The following is a 20,787-nucleotide window of genomic DNA, read 5'->3' as shown; positions in this document are numbered from 1 at the left end:
AGTGACCCACTCTAAAATTAGACTGCTACCACAAGGTGTGACCAGGTGTGTCCTTGTCAGATGCTGGGGCACTGTCGTGTGTGTGTGTGTGTGTGTGTGTGTGTGTGTGTGTGTGTGTGTGTGTGAAGCCACTGAGCTTCCAGTTCAACTTTTCAAGTAAAATACCAAAATAACACAGCATTTATAGTCCATTGGCTTTCACGTGATTTTATTTATTTTGTATACTTCATACAAAAACAGTTACACAAATACATCATACAGACAATAAATATAAGTAACAGCTATACACTGTGGTCATCATCAGACCACGAAGCAAGCATACAGACATTTTAACTCTGAAAGCCTCACTCCACTAGAGGAATATGTTTGGAATAATGAAAAGTGCTTTTATAAAAAATCTTTATATTAAAACTTTGCATTGTTACTGTCGACTGGTATCGTTATGTGCAAGATGTTAAATATGTTTATGCGAAATAACTGGCTACTTTGAGATTGCATTTTTCCTGCATATGCAGTTCGTTAGCATGGTCCATTTACTTTAACAAATGTGCATGAAACTCACAGGTACAAAAAATTAAATATTACACCAGAATTAATTTTACCCTAAAATTATTACAGGGCAAAGATTACAGCTGTTTGCTGTTTTCTGAAAGGCTACATGGACAATGCACTCCCGGCCTTTAGGTAATCTTGCTGCCGGATCCTTGTAAAATTAATGAATAATTGAACAAAAATGCACAAAACTTAAAGAGACATTCAGACCCCTGGGGGAAGCAAGGAGTCAGTGCGTGAAATGAATATTTTACTGAGAAACTAGAGTAGCGGACGCTTGTGCCGTCTGCACAGAGACAGCGACAAGAGAAGAAATGCAGGCTGAATGATTGATTTCAGCGAACCATCATTTTTCTGAAGCATTTTTTCTCTCTTGCTCGTTAATGAGGTTTCTTGTTTCCCAAAGGAGATGATTGGCTATGTAGAAGAATCATAAACATCTCATGTAGATGTAGTGCCTTGTAAAAACCCAACTCCCATAAAAGTAATCAGATTTATATGGATAACAAATGACTTTGATATTTTGTGCTGTCTTATTTTATTTTAATAAGGCTGACCTCCAAAATGTATGAATATGAAGTGATATCGTTTTTTGTAAGAACATATTCTGTGATAAAAATTACTACTTGAAAAATGCTGTTTTGTATAAGTATTCAACCCCTGTGCTGTAGATACTACTGTGTAAGTTTGCCTTAATGAGGACACAACTGGTTTAAAATGGAAGAAGTTTACTTTTTCTGAATAAAAGATTCAAGTACCATTAGTCAGGCTATGAATCTTAATAAAAGCTGTTAAAATTAAGACCAAAAGGGCATTCTAAAGAAATTCGATGTTATATACATAAGACAGGGGAAGACTACAAATTAGATTCAAGTGTTGGGATGTCTCATTGAGGACTGGCTAGACAAGCGTGTTCCTCAAAGCTTGCCATTAAAGCAAGAGGACTGCTGAGGGAAGGCAAAGAGAGGCCAACAATCACTTTGAAAAAGGGACAGAGTTCAGTGGCTGAGACTGGAGTGAAGGTGCACCAGTGATCAATATCAAGATCTGGCTATTCAGTTGACCTGTATGGAAGGACGGCTAGAAAGAAGCCAATAATGAAGGAAAAAAACACATCACAGAGTGTCTGGAATTTGCCAGAAAGCAACTGAGTGAAAAAATCTAGGATAAAGTTTTGTGGTCAGATGAGGTTGAGGTTTTTGGCCAGAATTCCAAAGGCTATGTGTGGCACAAACCTAACACTGCCCAGTCCTCAACAAACACCATCTCAGTAGTAAAGTGTGAGGGTCATGTTGGGATAGGCATCGTGTTGACATTGAAGGATGGATGGTGCACTGAAAGTTACTGCAAGACAATCTACTTCAATCTGGAAAAAAAGCTTGAGAGAAACTTTAACAGGACAGTGATCCCAAGCACAAGACCAAAGCTGCACAGACCTGGTTGAACAACAAAAAGGTAAAATGTTTTGCAATGACCAAGTCAGAAGTTCCAATCTCCATCCAGGCAATAATCTGCACTTTGAAAACACAAGTGTCATCCAACCAACCTGACAAAAGTGTAGCAGAATTGCATAAAAAAAGGTGAAAATCACTCCTAAACTGCACAAAGCTGATAGAAACCTCTCTCAACAGAATCAAAGCTGTATGTGAGACATTTAATGATCTGCAAATCTCTTTTTCTGCTGCTGATGTCAACACTCTTAAAATTGCCTACATTTACAGCTTTGGTTATAAACCCAGAGACTGCAGTCTGTCCACAAGAAGACTATGCACCTTACTGTACATCCACAGTGCATCTTGTGTCTAATACTGCATGGTGTCTGATTTGGTGAGCTGGCCATGTATTAGAAGGTTCTCCTAGTCTTGGTGTGGATGGGTGTGCATTCGTCTCAGGGACGTCTAGGGAGCGCAATGTTGCACTGATGCTGAGGTGCCCCTTGGTGCCTTTGAACAAGAGAAGTCTAACTATGGCGTGCTAACCCTTCTAACACTCCTGCTAACCCTACTAACCCTGCTAACACTCTTGCTAACTCTGCTAACACTCTTGCTAACCCTGCTAACACTCCTGCTAACCCTGCTAACACTCCTACTAACCAAGTAAAAAACTTCTACTAACCACAATAACAGTCTTATTAACCCAGTTAACACATCTACTAACCAGGATAACACTCCTGTTAACCCAGGTTACACTCCTACTAATCCAGTTAACACATCTACTAACCACGATAACACCATTTGGCACCACCGTCGCCTATGGTAGTGAAATGAGAATTAGGGCAGAAAAGTGTTGCACAAAATCAAATCTGGACTAACTGATCTCTTGGCCAGGAAGGTTAAGAAATGCATGTGGACAAGATCAGGCTGATAGTGTAGGGAAGACCAAGATGATTAAGGGCACATGTTCAGCAAGGGCTTCCAAACGACCATGCCAAGCTACAGCAGGTAACCTCTCCTGGGTATGTGTAAGGCAGGACAGATGGACCACTGGGACTGTATAAACGAGTGAGTAAGACTTACTATATGTTGCTACATGCTATATGTTGGTATATGTTGCTATGCATTGGCTATATGTTGTATGTGTTGGTAGCTCAGTGGTTAAAGCACATGACTAGTAATCAGAAAGTTGCCAGTTCATGCCCAGCCACTGCCAAGTTGCCACTGCCCCTGAGGAAGACCCTTCACTCTCAGTTGCTTAAATCTTTTTTCAGTCATAACTGTAAGCTGCTTTGGATAAAAGTGTCAGCTAAATGTTCCTCTACACTACTTATAAATGAGTAGTACTCATGAAGCAGTGCAGTCCTTTCTCATTAGCTTTTAGCTCATTAGCTCATTAGCTCAGACCAGCTGGTGCACACTCAGGCTTCCTCCCTCTTGTTTCTGCCTCTATATACAGCTCAATATATAGAAATAAGGCTTAAATAAATGTCATTCATCTCCATGGTTTTTCTCAGGTGTTGGAACAGCATGCTTTAGATCAGATTAAAGTCATTCGTGTTTATTGTGCATGACATTGTTTAGTATCTTACAAATTTAATGCTCAGACCATAGACTCACAGTACAACTGGTTGGCTTCTTAGTGTGCACTAGAGCACCTGTGGCTTTTGGTGCAGAACTGAATGCAATATAGTGCAATACATTACAATAGAACTTGATTGGCCATGCAATGGGTGGAAAAAGAGACCACAACGTGCACTGGATAAATAAACATGAACTATGCTGAGAAGTCAGACTTGGTTTTACTACAATATAAACAATATATACAATTGCATTCTACACTATGAACAGTAATCTATTGAATATGTTTGTACTTCTAAGTGCTTTGTATATATGCAGCCAGGTCTCAATAATACAAATTTACAAAAAGATAAAAATTTAAAATAAAAAGCAAATAAGAAAGGTAATTTGTATTCCATTCCTATTGGAAATTATTACTACAGTCATAACTATTAATAGCCATGGTTACCAAATCCTAACCTTAAACCTGACCTTCCCTTTTATATGACTCTGACTCGATGTTCAGACTGTACAATTATCCAAACCCGTTAGTCCTGAAGGCGTTAGTCCATCACACTCGGTCTTGGCTCACCCCAAAGACAGTCGCGGAGGGAGGAGGGGAGCGGGTCGCGGGGAATGGGCCGATCGCACCTCATCACACCGGGCCACTCCTTCAGTCCTGCTGCCAGGCGCGGAACTGGTTGCCATGGCAACAGAATCCCAATGACGGCATCCCTTGGCCCTTGGCTTCAGAATTATGCTTCTGACTCTGGTTCTCCCTGCATGCACGTGTGTGTGCGCGTGTACCCGTGTAATTTCACACGTGCGCGTGCGTGCGTGTGCATAGAGGCTGCAGTCTCCTCTGCCTCTCCATCACTGTGAGCTCTGGACTGAAGTCATTACCTTCCCCCATCCTTTCCATCTATCCTCCCTTCATTGTGGAATGATCACATGACCCACCTCAAGCTGCTCATTGGCTGCTGGCACAAAGAACGCAGCCCTATCCGCGTGCGCTTACTGTTCATATAAACATAAGCAACGCTGCACGCGCCTGAAGCAGACCTGCCTGCATGCCCACTGCAAAGCGTGTCTACCTCTCTCGACCTCTGTCCCTTTCCGGTTGCACGTCTCTTCTGAAACGCCCCCCCCCCCCACACTCTCTCTCTCTCTCTGGCGTCTGAGCTGAGCGACGTCGTCTCCGTCGTCCCCTTTATTGCGCGAGGCTGCGGCGCCCATAGAGGAGACATGGCTCCGAGACTGGCACGTAAGTACGGACCCCGTCGGCACGCGCGCGCACCAGGCACCGCCGTCCGGATGGTTTCGTGCGCGCGGGGGGAGACGCCGAGGGCTGAGCGTAGCGCGCTGCTGTCAGATGTGTCACGGGAAAACGATGGTTTTGTTTTGCTGAGCATATGGCTGAATACCGGAGCGCTGGACCCGAGCGAATTTCCTTCATGTCATTACCGATGCCCTCATTCATTATGACTTAACACGTACGTGTACGACACCTTTTGATTTACATATACGTATGAATGTTTTTAAAGGAGCATATTTATGTACTAAAACATAGTACAAGATCATAATTTATGTAATATTTAGGATAATATTGAGCACAGGACATTTGTTTCTAATTTCATTCAATCATTTTATTGGACATCTGCCATTGCTTGCAAACTGCTTCCACCTTCATGAGACATTTGACACAGACTACAAAGGTTCTGGGATTTGATTGAAAATTGGGCACTTTTCAGCCCTGTCAAATGCAGTATGGGGCCAAGCACTACTTATCCTTGCTGGACCAGGGAAAGCCCATTTATACAGGCAGAAGAGCATAAGGCGTGCACGCTTCTTTTGCTTCTGCGTTTTGGCAGATGAGGTGAGGTATAGCTTGGCTTTACGAATTTCCTCGTTTCTGTTAGTTTAGCAAGGTTTTCTTTTGTTTAGCCAGTGATGTAGAGTTGGTTAGCTTCAGTCTGATGCGATGTCAAGGCATGTAACTTCCTTTTCCCCAGATGACTCTGGCATGAGATGTTTTACCACATTTGATAAACGGCATGGCATTTTAGTTATATGTTGGGCTTAGGACAAAACCTCATTAATAAGGCTATGGAATGCAGAGTAATCATATGACGATGATATTTAACATAAGGATTGTTTAAAAATTTTGAATTCTTTAAATTTTTTAACTAATTTTTCCTAAAAAATATAAATGAAATGAGGCAATGAAATATATAATTGAAATTATGTTTTGCTTTATATTTCTCATATGTAAACTCACTGTGATTTTGCAATCGATAACACTGCTTGCATTTTTTTTTTTCACATTTCCTTCAAATTAATTTTACTCTAGTAGAATTAAGATGTCATATTCAGTAATTTAATCCAGGTTGGGTTTCCTGTGGGACTGAACATGTTTTGTGGTTGCATGAAACTTTCCATATGGACAAAGCTGAGTTTGTTTGAGAATTTCATCACACTGCCAATTTCGACACACATCTTGAATCCGAAATGTGAGTTTCCGCCGTGATGCGTCACTGATTGATTAGCTAGAGCTCATTATTTTGGCAATGGCTTAGCCATTGGGGAGCAAAACGAACCTTTAAACACAGACTATGGTGTCACTGGATGACATGTTATTTGCTTTCAATGCCAATGCAGCAACATCTTTTGAACGTCTTATGAAAAATCCCTGCAATGTCAGAAAAACAGCACTTATTCCTATACAGTACTGTGATGTAGAGTAGCTATGCTTTAAAATGCTGTCTTTAAAGAGAAAACATAAGATACCTGATAGATTGCATTAATTTCAAAATTTGAATGTTCATGTAACAGAATAGCAATCCACAGCCTCACGTGTTTAAAGTTGCCGGCAAAATGGAGGGTGAAATCTGACTGCTGGTGAGTTATGAGCTCCCAATAAACTATGACTCCTAGAGTGAGTGAGCATCACATGATTACGCAGAGAAAAACTCAGTGTAGACACAACAGGACAGCCGACCACGGTATGTGATCTATACACCAAACCACTGATGGGTAACACAGTGTCCTAATTGTTGTGGTTCTGTTGAGCATGACACATAACCACTAGCTATTCCACTCTGCATCTCTTTCCTACGCACATTATTCTGCTCCTTATGGTCTATGTTGTTACTATTGTAGTGTCTGTTGTCATCCAGAGGAGGATGGCCCCCCCTTTGAGTCTTGGTTCCTCTCAAAGTTCTTCCTCAAGCTCTAGGGAGTTTCTCCTCACCACTTTCGCCCTTGGCTTGCTCACTGAGGGCTTGGACTCTGACATTTATAAAGCTGCTTTGTGAAAAAATCTGTTATAAAAAGCGCTATATAAATAAATTCGACTTGACACTCAGTGCTGCTATGATGGCTGGATGGATGGATGGATGGATGGATGGACGGATGGATGGACGGACGGATGGATGGACGGACGGATGGATGGATTCTACCAATAATGGGAGGAGAGGATGAAAATGTGAAAAACCTTTACAATTTACAATGAATGACTTCGTTTGCTTCCTTTCAGTCCAGCTTGCTTCAGATGAACAATTTAGATTTCTGCCCGATTGATGCCACCTTGACTGATGGAATGTCAACCTCAGACAGCCAGTTCGAGATCTTAAACAGCATGGCACATGCTTTTGTGTATTAAAATCTGAATGCGGTTTCTGGGGGAACCTTGAGAGTTGCAGGCTAGTAGATCTATGAAGGATAAAGTGTTTCAAAGGCATGTGCAGGTTCTTCCAGAGGAGCCCTCCTGAAGGCCATAAGATGTGTCCTTCTTGCAGTATGCGGCCAAGCACTCAGCACTCCACCAGCTCAGCAGCAAGGGTGTGACATCATCTAATCCCTCCTCGGTAACTGGCCAAAAAAATGCAGCTTTGTTTTGTTCACTTGGGAATATCATTGAACCAATTACAGATAATAAAGATGACTATTATTAAAGCCTACTGAAGCCTGTATTCAGTTCAGTGTCTTGGCTTTGGCAAGTGGGCAGACAAACTGATTTTTACCTTTGTAGAATATAAAAAGTACTACTTTTTTACTGATTCTCTTGTATCATTTTATTATAAAGATTCACTTTTTTGTTTTATTACCCAACACATTTCTTGGTGGTGTGTTTTTGCCATTTTACAGTTGTGCCCATAAATTTAGCACTGGAGAGATGTGGAAGTTCACTAAGCCTATTGTGGCAGGGTGTTTATCCCCAGAGTGTGTCAGGACCATGTTGGAGATTAGTCCACAGTGCTTTAATCCTACAGAGAATTCCAGCCCACCCCCAAACAAACACACACACACACACACACACACACACACACACACACACACACACACACACACACGCAAACAGTCTCCTGCTACTGCTCCTGGTTATAACTGGGTTACTTCACACGTTCCACTGAGCCAGTTTCAAGAGACAGCTTCAGAACAGCATACACAGATCAACCACAACAAGGCCATATCAACACATCTGAGAGTGCCATGGTCACAAACAGATCACACTCGCCTAATCCAGAACTTTGGAGCAACATCTTGCATAACATCGGTACTCTCATCCGGTCAAACAGCGTACCTAATCTACCATCACTCTGTCTATTCCTAACCAGTCAGTTTGGAGAGTCATCTTTATGCACTCAAGCACAGAGCTCTTTCCTTTGCCTTTCTTTGCACAGATGGCAACACTGTAGAGACGGCGCCTCGTCCGGACCTTGACACAGAGGCCTGAAACTGGCGGGAGTCCGAGTCCCCCCCTCCACACCGAGATGATAAGTCAGGACGAGTCAAAGTCGCGCCCGATGATGTGAGCGCACTCTCCGCTCCATTCGAACAGCATGCTGGTAGTGGTTTGTCGTATGTGGTATGACGTCATGGTTTTATCTGGCGCACCGTCGTGCTGAGTCCATGAAACGTTCGGGATGACTCCTGTGATCTTCAGCCTCTGCAGATGAGTTCAGGGCAAAGCTGAGGCATAACCAAAGTTATTTCACTTTTATCATTTGCTTTGGTCAAGGCTAAAGTGGGACTAGGACATATATGAATATACATATAAGGAGCACATGACGGAAAATATTTGAGATTCCTTTAGTCAGGCATGCTGGTCAACAACACCGAAACATCTAGGGCTGTTAAACACAGGACTGTCCTTGGCAAGCCCCGAGCAATCCACCACCCACACACACCCCTGGCTGGCCGGCCCGTGGTCCAAAGTGGCTCACGGACTCGAGTGGTAAAAGGTGTCCTGGACGTTCCGTGGGCCTGGCGCACATGTGCACGCTTCCCCACGTGCCTGGCGATCACGTAAGTGTGTGTGATTGTGCTGCAGGGAGCTGAGGGAGCGGCTGCAGCCGGAGGTGGCCGAGCTGATCCGGCAGCAACGCCTCAGTCGCCTGTGCGAGGGCACCTGCTTCAGGAAGAGCGCTGCCCGCCGCCGTCAGGGTGAGCAACGCCCCTTGCCCGCCCACCCGCGCATGCTTCCAGCACAACCTTCCCCGAGTTCCGTCCCGTTCTGCCTGCTGTCTCTGGTCTCAGTCTCATCAACACAGTGTTTTTTGAACAAAGAATAACTGCACTGTTCTGACCCTGTGGTTTGACAGATATGTTTACACGTACCATATACAGTATAGGTACTTTGTAGGTAGCGTAAACAGACTCCTCATAAACACATCTCAAACTACTGTACAGAAGTAGGCTATAGGCACTGTATTCATATACTACTTCCACTTTAAGGATCTTTGAGGTCAAAGAGCAGGAAATTGGAATTTATACATAGGGATTTGCAACACTCCTAATCTAAACAGACATCCTATATTTCCTCACTTTGCGGCTGCATGTTATAAACAACTTTCGAGCTGTTCTAAGATTAACTGCATGATCTGCAGTATGACGTCCTGTTACATTCACAGAACATTTGCAAGCTGTATCCCAGCACACACCCTCTTCTCTCCTAACAGATAAGTTCTGGTACTGTCGTCTGTCACCCAACCACAAAGTACTGCACTACGGGGATGTAGAGGAATTTTCACAAGGGCAAATCCCCCACGACTCTCTCCAGGAGAAACGTGAGTCCATTCAGTCATGTCTGTGCAACAAGGTGTTTGCATATTTTAAATAATGCGGCCTCCTCTTTAGACCATGCACATGCTGTCTCTGCTTGGTGAGGCTCTTAAGAGACTTGGAAGTAGAACTGAATGCAGATCACCCACTGAGTGCTAAAAGGATCGTTCTGCTCACATTCCTCTTCAGTAACAGTAGCGGACATCAAGGCACTGATAACTGGGAAAGACTGCCCTCATATGAAGGAGAAGGGAGCACTGAGACAGAATAAGGTATGCCTGCCCTGAGCCAAAGAGCACCTTCAGATCACTTTGAACAAGGGAGATATCTTCATCATGTAATGACTGATACCAGAAAAGCACACACTGTGCCTTCTGTACTCTCTCTCTCTCTCTCTCTCTGTCACGACCGTCAACACTTCAGTTTCAGCTGAAGGAGGCAACACTTCTTGGGACGCAGTGTGTCGTATTTAAGTGCATACGTGTTGGCTCCTTAAAAATACGCTAAATGTACATCAAAGAGAGAAAATACATACACGAGTTACAAAGTCATTTGTTGCATACTCTCATCTTCTTAGCATAGCACACCTTTTAGTGAAGAGTCACGTGCATGGTTGGCGAAGGACTCCAGCAGACACCTGTGGTAGTGATGGAGCTGCCAGCTGGTGTGGCCCTCACCTGTAGAACAAGTGCTAATGGAGACCGTGGAGGACAGCTGAGGTCAGAATCAGAAGCCTCACAGCAATTCAGTACTTTTCTTTTGCATTGCAGGACATGTTGGACTTGGCTTTCTCCATCTTATACGAATCTGACGAATATTTGAATTTCATTGCCCCTGACAAGCATGAGGTAACAAACTTTGTGCTACTTTATACATTTTGTGTTTATTCTATTCTGGTTTTACTGTGGTTACATGTGTTAAAAATAGTCCAGCATATTTTTTCTAGGAAATTCAGTGAAGTGACATTTAAGAATTTAGTTACTGGTTCACTGATCCAAATGTCATTTTAAATAAAGTTCATCTTTCTGTTTCTCTTTTGCCTTTTATCAAGTACTGCATCTGGACTGATGGCTTGAACGCTCTTTTGGGGAAGGAGATGACAAGTGAGCTCACCAAATCAGACATGGACACACTGGTTACCATGGAGATAAAACTCCGCCTCTTGGACCTTGAGAACATTCAGATCCCCGAGGCCCCGCCCCCCATCCCAAAAGAGCCGAGTAATTATGACTTTGTTTACGATTACACCCAGCAGCAGACCTGAGACAGGTCTAAGATATTCCATCATGGCTGACAGGAGTGCGGCAGGACTATGCTTCTCTTCACCCACTGCTTAATTCTGGTCTGGGGAGAGAACCAGGATAAGCTAAACTGTTGCCCTTTCCTGGCATGTCTAAACGATGTTGAATACAAACCTTGGAACCCCGTTTTGCCTGGAAGGCATATCCTGTATATCCCCACCTTCTTCCACATATCATGACTAGAATGTGATGCTTTAGCTTCTTGGCCCCTAATAGATATTCTTTAGTGGTAAAAGTCTCAAAAACAAGGGTCTATCAACCTGGAGGAAAAGATGCCACTTCACAATAACACTTCTTTGCACAACTAGAAGTATCAGTTTTATTGAACTGATTTTACTGAATCAATTTTATTGAACATTTCTTGATGTTCAAGTTGTAACCTAAATTGTTAATATATAACTGCATCAATATGTTATTTGAATTATGATTGACTTTTTCTTCGTTTGGCTGGATGGCTCACCTACTGCCATTATTTGTTTCTTCAACCACTAGTCAGTTAATTTAAACATAAATATGTTTTTGACAGATTCATAATTGCTTTGCATTCACTAGATCAGTTTACATTGATTCAAGAATTAATTCAAAGACTGAAGGATGTGCTCATTCCCCTGAACTATCAATCAGTGCCCTTTTGATTAGAATAAATTAGAATCAGAAGTCAGATAAACAATGCATTAAAAAATATAAATTTAGTTTTTAGCTTTACAAGTACACCATGACTAATGAAGATTGTTTTTAGAGATTTTTCCAGCTTGTATCAGGAGATGTTAATATATACCAGAGTCCCCCGACCCATAATGCTTATTTATACTCTTACTCCTAAGAATGGTGTGTAGTTCTCATGAGTCATTGGGGTGCCACCGAGCAGGGGACACTGAGATATGTTGAGACAGACAGACAGGTGGACACGATTTATTTCAACACCGCTACAGCTCCACAGCTCCTAAAAAATAAAGGGACTCATTGGCCACATCAGTAACCCCAAAACTAGCCAACTGATCCACCCAACATCCAGTCTGGCAGAAATTCCCTTCCATGAAATTCCAGATCATTAAAGGTTACGCTTCGTAATATCTTTCTTTGTGCTTGAATTAATAGGAAAATGTCCATTACTTTCTGTATTTTGTGGACACACCTTGAAGATTCAAAATTCTTGACAATAGTTTATTTGTTGCGCAGGACTGTTTAGCTATCCAATGGTCTTCATCAGTAGTCACATTCTGACCACTGGGCTACTGTTAGCTGGATATTTGTGGGTGGTGGATCACCCTTAATCCAGAACTGATGCCTAAGTCTAAAAAATATCACCAGCTAAAGTACTGAGCCCAATAACCCTGGACCAGCTCAGTCTATCATGTTGGTGGTGATGCTGTGTGTAGAATGGTATGCCACATAGACGTTATCCAGAATGCTGGGGCTGTGGTGAGAAGATGACCAGTGATGAACCAGGTAGATGGTGGCTGACCACTTGTGATTGCTTACAGATAGCTACAGTCTGTAATTATGCACTTATAAAAATACCACTGTAAGACACGTGTATATATAAAGTTATTATAGGTACAAAATAGGTGTTTAATAAAGTGATTAGTGAGTGTATATAATTAAAGTAAACATAGACTAACATCAGCAGTCCCTGATAGTGTCTTTTACATGAAAACTATACTGACCATAGTACTTATAACAGAAATACTTTTTTTATTTTTTTTTTGCTGTGTAATTTATTTTCCAAAAATGTTACCTTTTTACATTTTCAGTTGTTTAGTCTACACCCTATGTATGGCCCTGTACAGTCATCTTATCATGCCAACAAGTGGGAAGGGACCAACATAAAATTACAGACAGCACTAACCAATTTTACTGCAGAAAATATTGTCACATACAGAAAGGAAATCGAATCACAATATAGGTAAGTCTGTAAGTCTGTTTTAAGTGTCTCTTGTGTGAATTACTCTGTAAAAAAGAAATCTGAAAATCTTCACTATTAGCAATATCTAAATAATTCTTTCATAAATCTAAACTAGCAATATGCACAATGATTATTCAAAAAAAAAATTTCCTAAGGTTTTTAGATTTTTCAATATTGCTTAACTACATTGTTATAATGTTGTATTGATGTGACATTCATCAGCACATTCATTTTTAAGCGGTCATTTGTCTTCTCATTTCGGAGTGATGTTTTGCAGAAGACAGAATCATTAGCATTTGACAGTATCATATAAATACAATTAAAGTATTTTGATGCTTTGTCCCAGTCATGTCATTACTTGCTGATAACAGTAACTGCACAACTGCACATATATTTGATTTGTAATCAGAAAGTTGCCACTGTTGGGCCCCTGAGCAAGACCCTTAACTCTCAATTGCTCAGGTTGTACAAGTTGTAGTCATAATTGTAAGTCGCTTTGGATAAAAAAATTTCATAAATGTAAAAAAAAAAAAAGTTAATCTCCTTTCGCATGCCTTAAAAGCAGGCATGTCAAACATACATATTTAAAATTAAAATAATATTGTACACTGTAATTGGACTGAAAGATCCACCATTACTAATGGAAAAAAATGCTAGTCGCTGTATTTCCACTAAGGGGCAAATTATAGCAATAAACTCAGTGCAGGTTATGGCCTATTAACAAAGTGTTCGTCAACAAGAATTTGACAGTATAAATACGCCACATGTCTGCAAAAGAATAGTTGAGAAATTCTGATTATTTTTTCTCTAATGAATTCAAGTCTATTCATGTTTTGTATGTCATAAAGCTCAATGCATACATTAAAAATGTATATTTTAGATAAATCATGATACATTTAAGAGGGGTTGTAGGCCTATTATTGATTATTACATAACTGCTTTTTGGTGTGGGCCACTTGACACTAAACTAGAGTTTGGCACCCTTGATTCAGATGCAACCTTTCTTCTTTTCATTTAGGTAATGCTTTAAACAAGTCATTCATGGCTAGAAACTGTCATTAAGGTATAATGACAAAGATTTTATGAATTTTAGTGTAGATAACTACTTATATCATGGCTGGTCACCCACTGTCCTGTTCTAATGCCCCCCAGTCTCCTCTAACCCCAATTCAGCTTTTTAGAGGCTTGACAATTGCATGTGCAGATGATGCATCAGGGCTGTGTACCTCGATGGTTAAGGTACTTGACTAGTAATCAGAAGGTTGCCAGTGTGAAATGACCACTGCTGGGTCCCTGAGCAAGGCCCTTAACCCCACAATTGCTCAAGTTTTGTTCAGTCATAATTTTAAGATGCTTTGTGTCAGCTCAATGCTGTAAATGACAGTTAAATCTGGGTGGAACAATGGACCCCAAAACCAGATTTGGGAACATACAGTTAAATTCAGAAATGTAAACATAGAAAAGTATAGATGCATTATGTACTGTTTTATCATTCTAATGTTGTCCTCACTCTCATTTCATTGGAAAGAGACCTCCCTCCAGTGGTTTACTTAGGTATTATAGTTTGTTAAAGTCTTTATTTGAGGAGAAAATGAATTGCCTAACAAGTTACTTTATTCATCCAATTTAAAAAAGCTTCTTAGCCGTTTTATAAAAACAGTTCTTTATGAAATATTAATTCTTTTAGATTGACATAAAATAGTTACCACCCAATTAAGACATTACTTTGATTCTAAAATAACACTTTTATCACTAACAATACTGTTCTCTAGAAACTACTCTTCACACCACCCAGGGCTGAGGTCTGTTGTGTGTTTCACACAGCCAGGTGAAATGTTTACTTACCAACATGGCAAGTGAATCAGTGGTGAAACAATCAGCCAACTGTATCAGAAATCTGCATTTATAAGACAGACGCTGCCCATGTGTGTTGGGACTCGTTACTGTTAGCCATCGTCCAGTTGATCACCACCTCCAGAAATCATCAGTTTCTGGGTGCAGAACTGCGGCTGCCGTGTTGAGAATAGGCAGCCACCCACATATCTTGCCAGCAGTAGTCCATTGGTCAGAAATTGACCAATGATTAATGAGGTGGAGGATGACTGACAGGGTGTTCATGACACTAGATGGGCTACAGTCTGTAATTATGAAGGTATTAAATTCATCCACGTGGCTGTACCTAATAAAGTGAGCAGTGAGTATTTAGGTGATTCAAATCAAGTGGGTAGTGAGTGACAGAGAGTCTGTCTGTCTCTGTGTGTGTGTGTGTGTATATTAATAAAATGATGGCTCACAGAAAGAATCTGGTGTTATGACTTACTGGACTCAGATGTGCCACTACCATAATTCAAGTATTAGGACTGTAATTGTGCAGTGTAAATTCTAACCTGAAAATGTTCTATTATAATACTGTGCAATTGTAACTGCTCTTTGGAGCTATAAATATATTTTCCCACTTTTATTTGGTTAGGAGGTGAAAGTTAATAATTTAGCTGATTTTTATTGTTAGTCCACCTTATTAGTCTCTCTCTCTTTTTTTGAATGATCAGTGATCCTGCTCTCCATTATTGACCTGCCAATGTGTGATTTGCCTGTTAGTGGGTCCCAAATCATATTTTGAACCTTGCTCTAGTAGTACAATTGAAATAATCCAACAGAAAATCACAGTTGTTTACTACACAGAGTGTTGTGTTAATAGACGTACAGCTGCAGACATAACCGAGAGGCACTGCAGTGTCAGGTGACCAGCGCCAGGTTCCAGGACTGGTGTCACTTAAGGTCACACTGCAGGGCTTTGTGGTAAACTGTTCCTATGAGAAGTGTTCCTCTGTAGGGTGCAGCCACTGAGGATCCTATAATCACTCTGCCATCGTCCATGTATACCTGGGTTACCACTGGCTCTTCAGAGTGAATATTCTGAAGACGAATTACCTAGAACAAAAATAATGTCACCTACAATTAAAATATATACAATCCCTATAAATGGCAGACTGCTGTCTGATATGGACCTAAAAAAAGAGGCTAATAACTATTACAAAATATTGTTACAAGTTTTAAAAAAAAGAATTTAAATATAAAATTAATAGTGCTTAATTTAAATGTATAGTTAAAGAGGAAATAATGTTTAACAGAAATATAGCTCTAGTTTTTACCAAAATCCTTTTACTTCATAATGTCCTATGATTCTAAAGAATGTGTGCTCTGTGTAAGAGAAGAGGGAGCATACAATCTTACCCAAAATACCACAAATTTCTCTTTTTCACACAGACACACTGACCTCTGAGCCAGGTGGATCACTTGGATCACTGCGAAGTAATTTGGCTCCATTTGGATGGCAACCCATCCACAAATCACCAGTCTCACTCTCCACTTCTATGTTGTCACAGAGGGATCCCACCGCAACTTCCTGGACAACCGTGGGGTGGGGAATGTCAGACACCTTATGAACAATATAAGAAAATAAGGAGGACAACTACAGGGACATTGATCAATTAACCATTACGTGCACCTTTACACGGGATAGCACGCCATCTTTTTGGATCTCCAGCACAACGATTTTGTGATCCGTGACATCTGAAACATACAGATATCTGGCCCAAAGGAAGAAGTGTCATGGAAAAGGAAAATTAAAACTAAATTTCAGTGTTTTCCTAAGCAAATAAACAAACATACATTTAATTTTCAGTGTTTTAAAATGTTTGGGGGTGTGGCTAATTTGTGACAGCATTTTTCTGATGTAGGACATTGCACAAAAGTGATTTCGCAAAGATTTCAAAATGGTATAGAATTGTATCCAGTTCACTGCAATCAAGTGCATTGCAAAACTGAACTGCAACTTTTAACACAGAATCTTTAAAGTGCCTTATTTTAGAAGCATGTTTTTTTACTTTTTTTACATACAGACACAAACATTAATGTTAGGATGTATTTTCATGATATGCAAAACGGCTTGTGAGAACATAAACATAAATGAGGAAGAGCTTAATGTGCTGCCTTTTGTCTGGAGAGATATTGATGCCGTTGGCAGAAGCAAAGCCCCCTGCCACAGATTTAACTGCCCCAGGGCTATAGAACACTACGTCACACCAGTGCAGAGGGAAGAGGAACTCCAGAGTCTTCAGCATGTTGTTGGTGAAGTAGTGATCATTGGTGGCGTAAAAGCTCTCTACTCCCACAGCCACGATGTCATTCACGCTATGAAAAGTTGCGCGAGAGAAAAGCAACACACAAAAACGTTACAAGAACTCGAGCGTGCATGTCTGCCAATAAGATGCGCAGCACTTGTGATGCGAGCTTCTTTGGTGAAGGATATACTTATGGAGCAGGGCATGTTTGATGGTCTTCACATGCTCGAGTGTTTTCATCCTCAAGAACTTTAAAGATCTCGACAAGGCTGTTGTTTTGGGGATGATTCACAACAAATAAATATATGGTGCCATCTGCAAAAGGATGACAGCGGAAAAGAAAAAAAAAAACGCCTTTGAAAAGTTAATCACTGTACTGTGTCTATAAGGGTTGCAAGTTGTGGCAAAAACACCATACCTTTATCATCTATATATATGCTGATTCCATGTGGGTTGAAAGACTCGGTGTCAAAATCTCCCCTGATGTGCAAGTCTACAGGACCAACTCCTGAAAGCAGGTCTAGAGTGTATATTTTCCCAGGGACATCGGAATAGGGAGGCAATCCTGGATATTTCAGACCCTATGTTAAATTGGAACAAGATTAAACTACCATTTTGAAATAAGAAAGCAAGAAACAGGACAAATATGAAAGAGATGGGCAGAACAAGCAATACAGATGCGACTTATACACGTTACACTTCAAACATCACACACTTTATACCAAACCATTTCTACAGTGCTACATGTACTTTGGCAGAGTACCGTATAAGAATGCTCTAAACAAAATCCACAAAGCTTTACGACAACTGTAATATCTGTACACATCAGTGGAGACACAAGTGACATGGGGACAACATACAGAGCTTATGAAGGCCAGTCCATCTTCCAGTACGGTGATGTCTTCAGCTCCAGTCACTGCCCAAGCACATGAGAAAAGACACCAGCTTTTTTTAGTTCTATTTTAGTTTCAGCAGCTTTTCTTCATGCTACTGCTGACATTCTAGAACTTTCAGTTCACCAGGGCAGTGCTAGGGACTGGGCAGGTGTTTGAGGTGGTCTGGATCACCGAGGGTGGGTTTGTTATGCAAGCTGCATGTAAAAGGGCATGCAGAAGCAGCAGAGAGATCTTGCGTTTCAACAAGGCCCATCTCACATGTCAGCACACGCTTACCACTTCAGCTTAAGGGGCGCGTAAACCTTGACAAAGTGCTGCGCGTAGGAGACCGAACACCCCCAGGGTTTGATGTTGGGGGGGGGGGGGGGGTGAGGGAATTCCATCCCCCAGTAAAAAAACAAAAAAACAAAAGCACAACAACAAAACCTTCCCCTCGTAAAACTTCCACCCTACCCTCCTTTGTATCCCCTTTTCAATGTTATTATATGATATCAAGTCTTCTATCTGTATTTTAATTCTATTTATAAATGAGTTCTTCAAACTAGATCAGGTCAGGGCAAAAGGTTAAGCTTTTGAATGCAAACAGCAGGGGGCAATCTTTCCTCCTTTATACAGTGAAGTATTGGGTTGTGATTCAGACAGCCATGAGGTATATTATTTAATCCCTCCACCCCCTCAAGTGAAAATGACCTTCCACACTGAATTTTTTATTTTACAATTCGATCACTGAACACCCCAGCATGTAGCATTCCCAAGATGATACACCTCTTAAAAGCCCTTTGGCTAGCAGCAAACTTTTCCCCCTGCATAGTGCACTTTTAATGAGCCAATATCGTGGTATCTAGACTGATTACATTATTTGAAACTCCAATCTCAAACACGTTACAAAACAACCACTCAAATCTCATTAAAGGAATCGTTCATTCAGAAGAACTAATGCTGCTAACAGCAAATGACATTCCAGCACACTTGGTGGCAACCAGTTTACAGTCATTGTTGGCTGTTAGGTCAATCTGTCTCAAAAATCAAACTGTTTTTTAAAGCACTTAACCTCATGTGCTATGCTATGCATTGCACACCTATGTTGACCATTTGAAACACATTACATCTGAATACACAATAGTGCAATGTGATAACATTAGCTGGTGACCTTTCATTTAAATTAGGGTGATCATGCATCTTCTTTTTCTTGGATATGTTCTCTTTTTCCCTTAGACATGCTCTTTTTGGGACCTAAAAATCTGCCTGGATGGGATTTCCAAAATGCCTGAAATGCCCGGGACTTGTCTTTCCTTTCCTGTTGAGGTTTGCTTTCTATGGTCACCATATACTATTCTTACGTTGCTTTGCCCATTCTCCAGCCGTTCAGCAGCCGTCTCGCACAGCACAACTGCCCGATCATGTCCGCGCCTGCACGCAAGCACTGGCCAGAGTGTTCCACATCGCATGTGCAGCTGCTTCACAGAAGTGTATCGCCAGAAATGATACAGGAAGTTTACTCTCTATAATGATTTTATATACCGGGCCTTAAGACGGTATAAAATGCCAACAGCGACCACACTGAAGCGTTGAGGACTGGGCTCATTTTTTGTGATGTCTGATTTGTCTGTGTATAGCAGGCAAAAAATTATTTGACATAAATTATTCCTGTTACACTCAGACCCTACCACCTAAACCCATTTAAATGGCTTGTGTCTAATAAAACAGTTTTTTTTTTTTTATCTGAAAGAATTATAGATGTGATGTGGCCAAAGATTGTGTGAAAATCTGCATTAGACTAGATTTTCACAATGGGTTACACATCTGCCTTGTTAAAACAGCCTCTTCAGGAAAGTATACATTTGCACATCAGAAATCCTGAAAAAAATGTCTAGAGAAATTGTTGATTTTTATGGCAATTGATTTTCATTTATTGACCTTTTTTTTTTTTTTTACTTTATCTTAACAGCTATAAAGTATTTTAATTCTTTGTGCATGTGAGCAAAGTTTAAATCTTGACTTACCTATTCCCTTTATCAGATGACAATTAGGAAGGTGATTTTGGGTGAGTTCTCTAAATGCAAGCGACAGATGACTGCAGGGGAAAAAATCTTTATGAGCAATATTTTAATTACATTAATTAAATTGAATTACATTTAAGCACAAAAGTTGCAAAGTTTAGCGCTCGTGGGGGAGGAATATTGTTGCAAAACCGCTAACGATACGTCGCAGCTGTACAAAGTTCACCATTAACAGAATTCGCACATTCCGTATTACGGAAATGCAGAAAGGACAGGGGTTACTTTTTACTGTACTTATTCAAGTTAGCAAAGTTGTTTTCTCGAGGTCACATTTTTTTCGTGATCTCAGGACAAAAATCTTGAAGGCCTCCGAAGCTTAGGTCTTCCACCATGAGTTCTACAAATTCCTGAAAATAATTTAGATTGTTTATAACTTACTAGTGTAAATGAAACCGCTTAATGTAGCTTCCTAAGAAAAAAATAGTTGTGATATCGAGAAAATAACCTTTATGTTAAGATCAGAAGAAAAAAAGTAGACATCTCAAAACAAAATTTTGCTATCATGAGATCACAAGAAAAATAAGTTGTAACGTACATTACACTACTGTATAGAAAAAGCAATTACTTCCTGACCTTTCTGCAATTCCTACACTGGCCTATAGATCAGTGTGTCTTCTCAAATGTGCAGCTTTTGATCGCTAAAATGTGCATACATGACAAGCTCACGTTAAAAGCCTTAGACTACGTTTGGTTTTGCAAAGCTTGGTTATCCTGTTATATCCAAAACCAACCTTAGCGCAATAAGACGTTGTCCGATCAGGGCTGCGGCAGCCACAGCGAAGACCAACACAACCGCCAACTTTCCCATGCTGCTGGCATAGAAGTCCAGTTTAGCTGGCTGGCAGTCTGTATCTTAAAATGACGTCGACTTTAACCCTTTGCTGCACTTTAA

The 20,787-nt window shown here is 40.8% G+C and overlaps 2 protein-coding genes across 7 annotated transcripts; one reads left to right on the top strand and one right to left on the bottom strand.

The window, feature by feature from the left end:
* The first annotated feature begins 4,599 nt into the window (after positions 1-4,599).
* si:dkey-56f14.7 (engulfment and cell motility protein 1) lies at positions 4,600-12,341 on the top strand. 6 transcript variants are annotated; one of them, XM_035530830.2, is made up of 8 exons: positions 4,600-4,809; positions 7,343-7,411; positions 8,228-8,355; positions 8,878-8,990; positions 9,506-9,613; positions 9,798-9,880; positions 10,379-10,456; positions 10,660-12,341. In XM_035530830.2, exons 3-8 carry the CDS (start codon positions 8,318-8,320, stop codon positions 10,870-10,872), a joined length of 633 nt encoding a protein of 210 aa, XP_035386723.1. In that variant the 5' UTR covers positions 4,600-4,809; positions 7,343-7,411; positions 8,228-8,317; the 3' UTR covers positions 10,873-12,341. The 6 variants fall into 6 exon arrangements, with proteins under 6 accessions (XP_035386723.1, XP_035386721.1, XP_035386722.1 ...); XM_035530828.2 differs by having other exon boundaries at positions 6,705-7,411; XM_035530829.2 differs by lacking the exon at positions 7,343-7,411.
* A 3,130-nt stretch (positions 12,342-15,471) lies between these two features.
* Positions 15,472-20,772, bottom strand: LOC113575646 (serum paraoxonase/arylesterase 2-like). Its single transcript, XM_027007251.3, is given in 10 exon segments — positions 15,472-15,746; positions 16,093-16,221; positions 16,324-16,405; positions 16,809-17,009; positions 17,130-17,171; positions 17,173-17,254; positions 17,358-17,520; positions 17,800-17,855; positions 19,839-19,909; positions 20,627-20,772. Coding segments are annotated over 10 exon segments (1,065 nt in total). The 5' UTR covers positions 20,704-20,772; the 3' UTR covers positions 15,472-15,584.
* Between the last annotated feature and the right edge of the window lie 15 nt (positions 20,773-20,787).

The sequence above is a fragment of the Electrophorus electricus genome, chromosome 14 (genome assembly GCF_041902795.1).
Source record: "Electrophorus electricus isolate QZ-2024a chromosome 14, ASM4190279v1, whole genome shotgun sequence".
Classification (NCBI taxonomy): Eukaryota; Metazoa; Chordata; class Actinopteri; order Gymnotiformes; family Gymnotidae; genus Electrophorus; species Electrophorus electricus.
The sequence above is the reverse complement of the archived record's forward strand: the minus strand, read 5'-3'. Positions and strand labels throughout refer to the sequence as shown.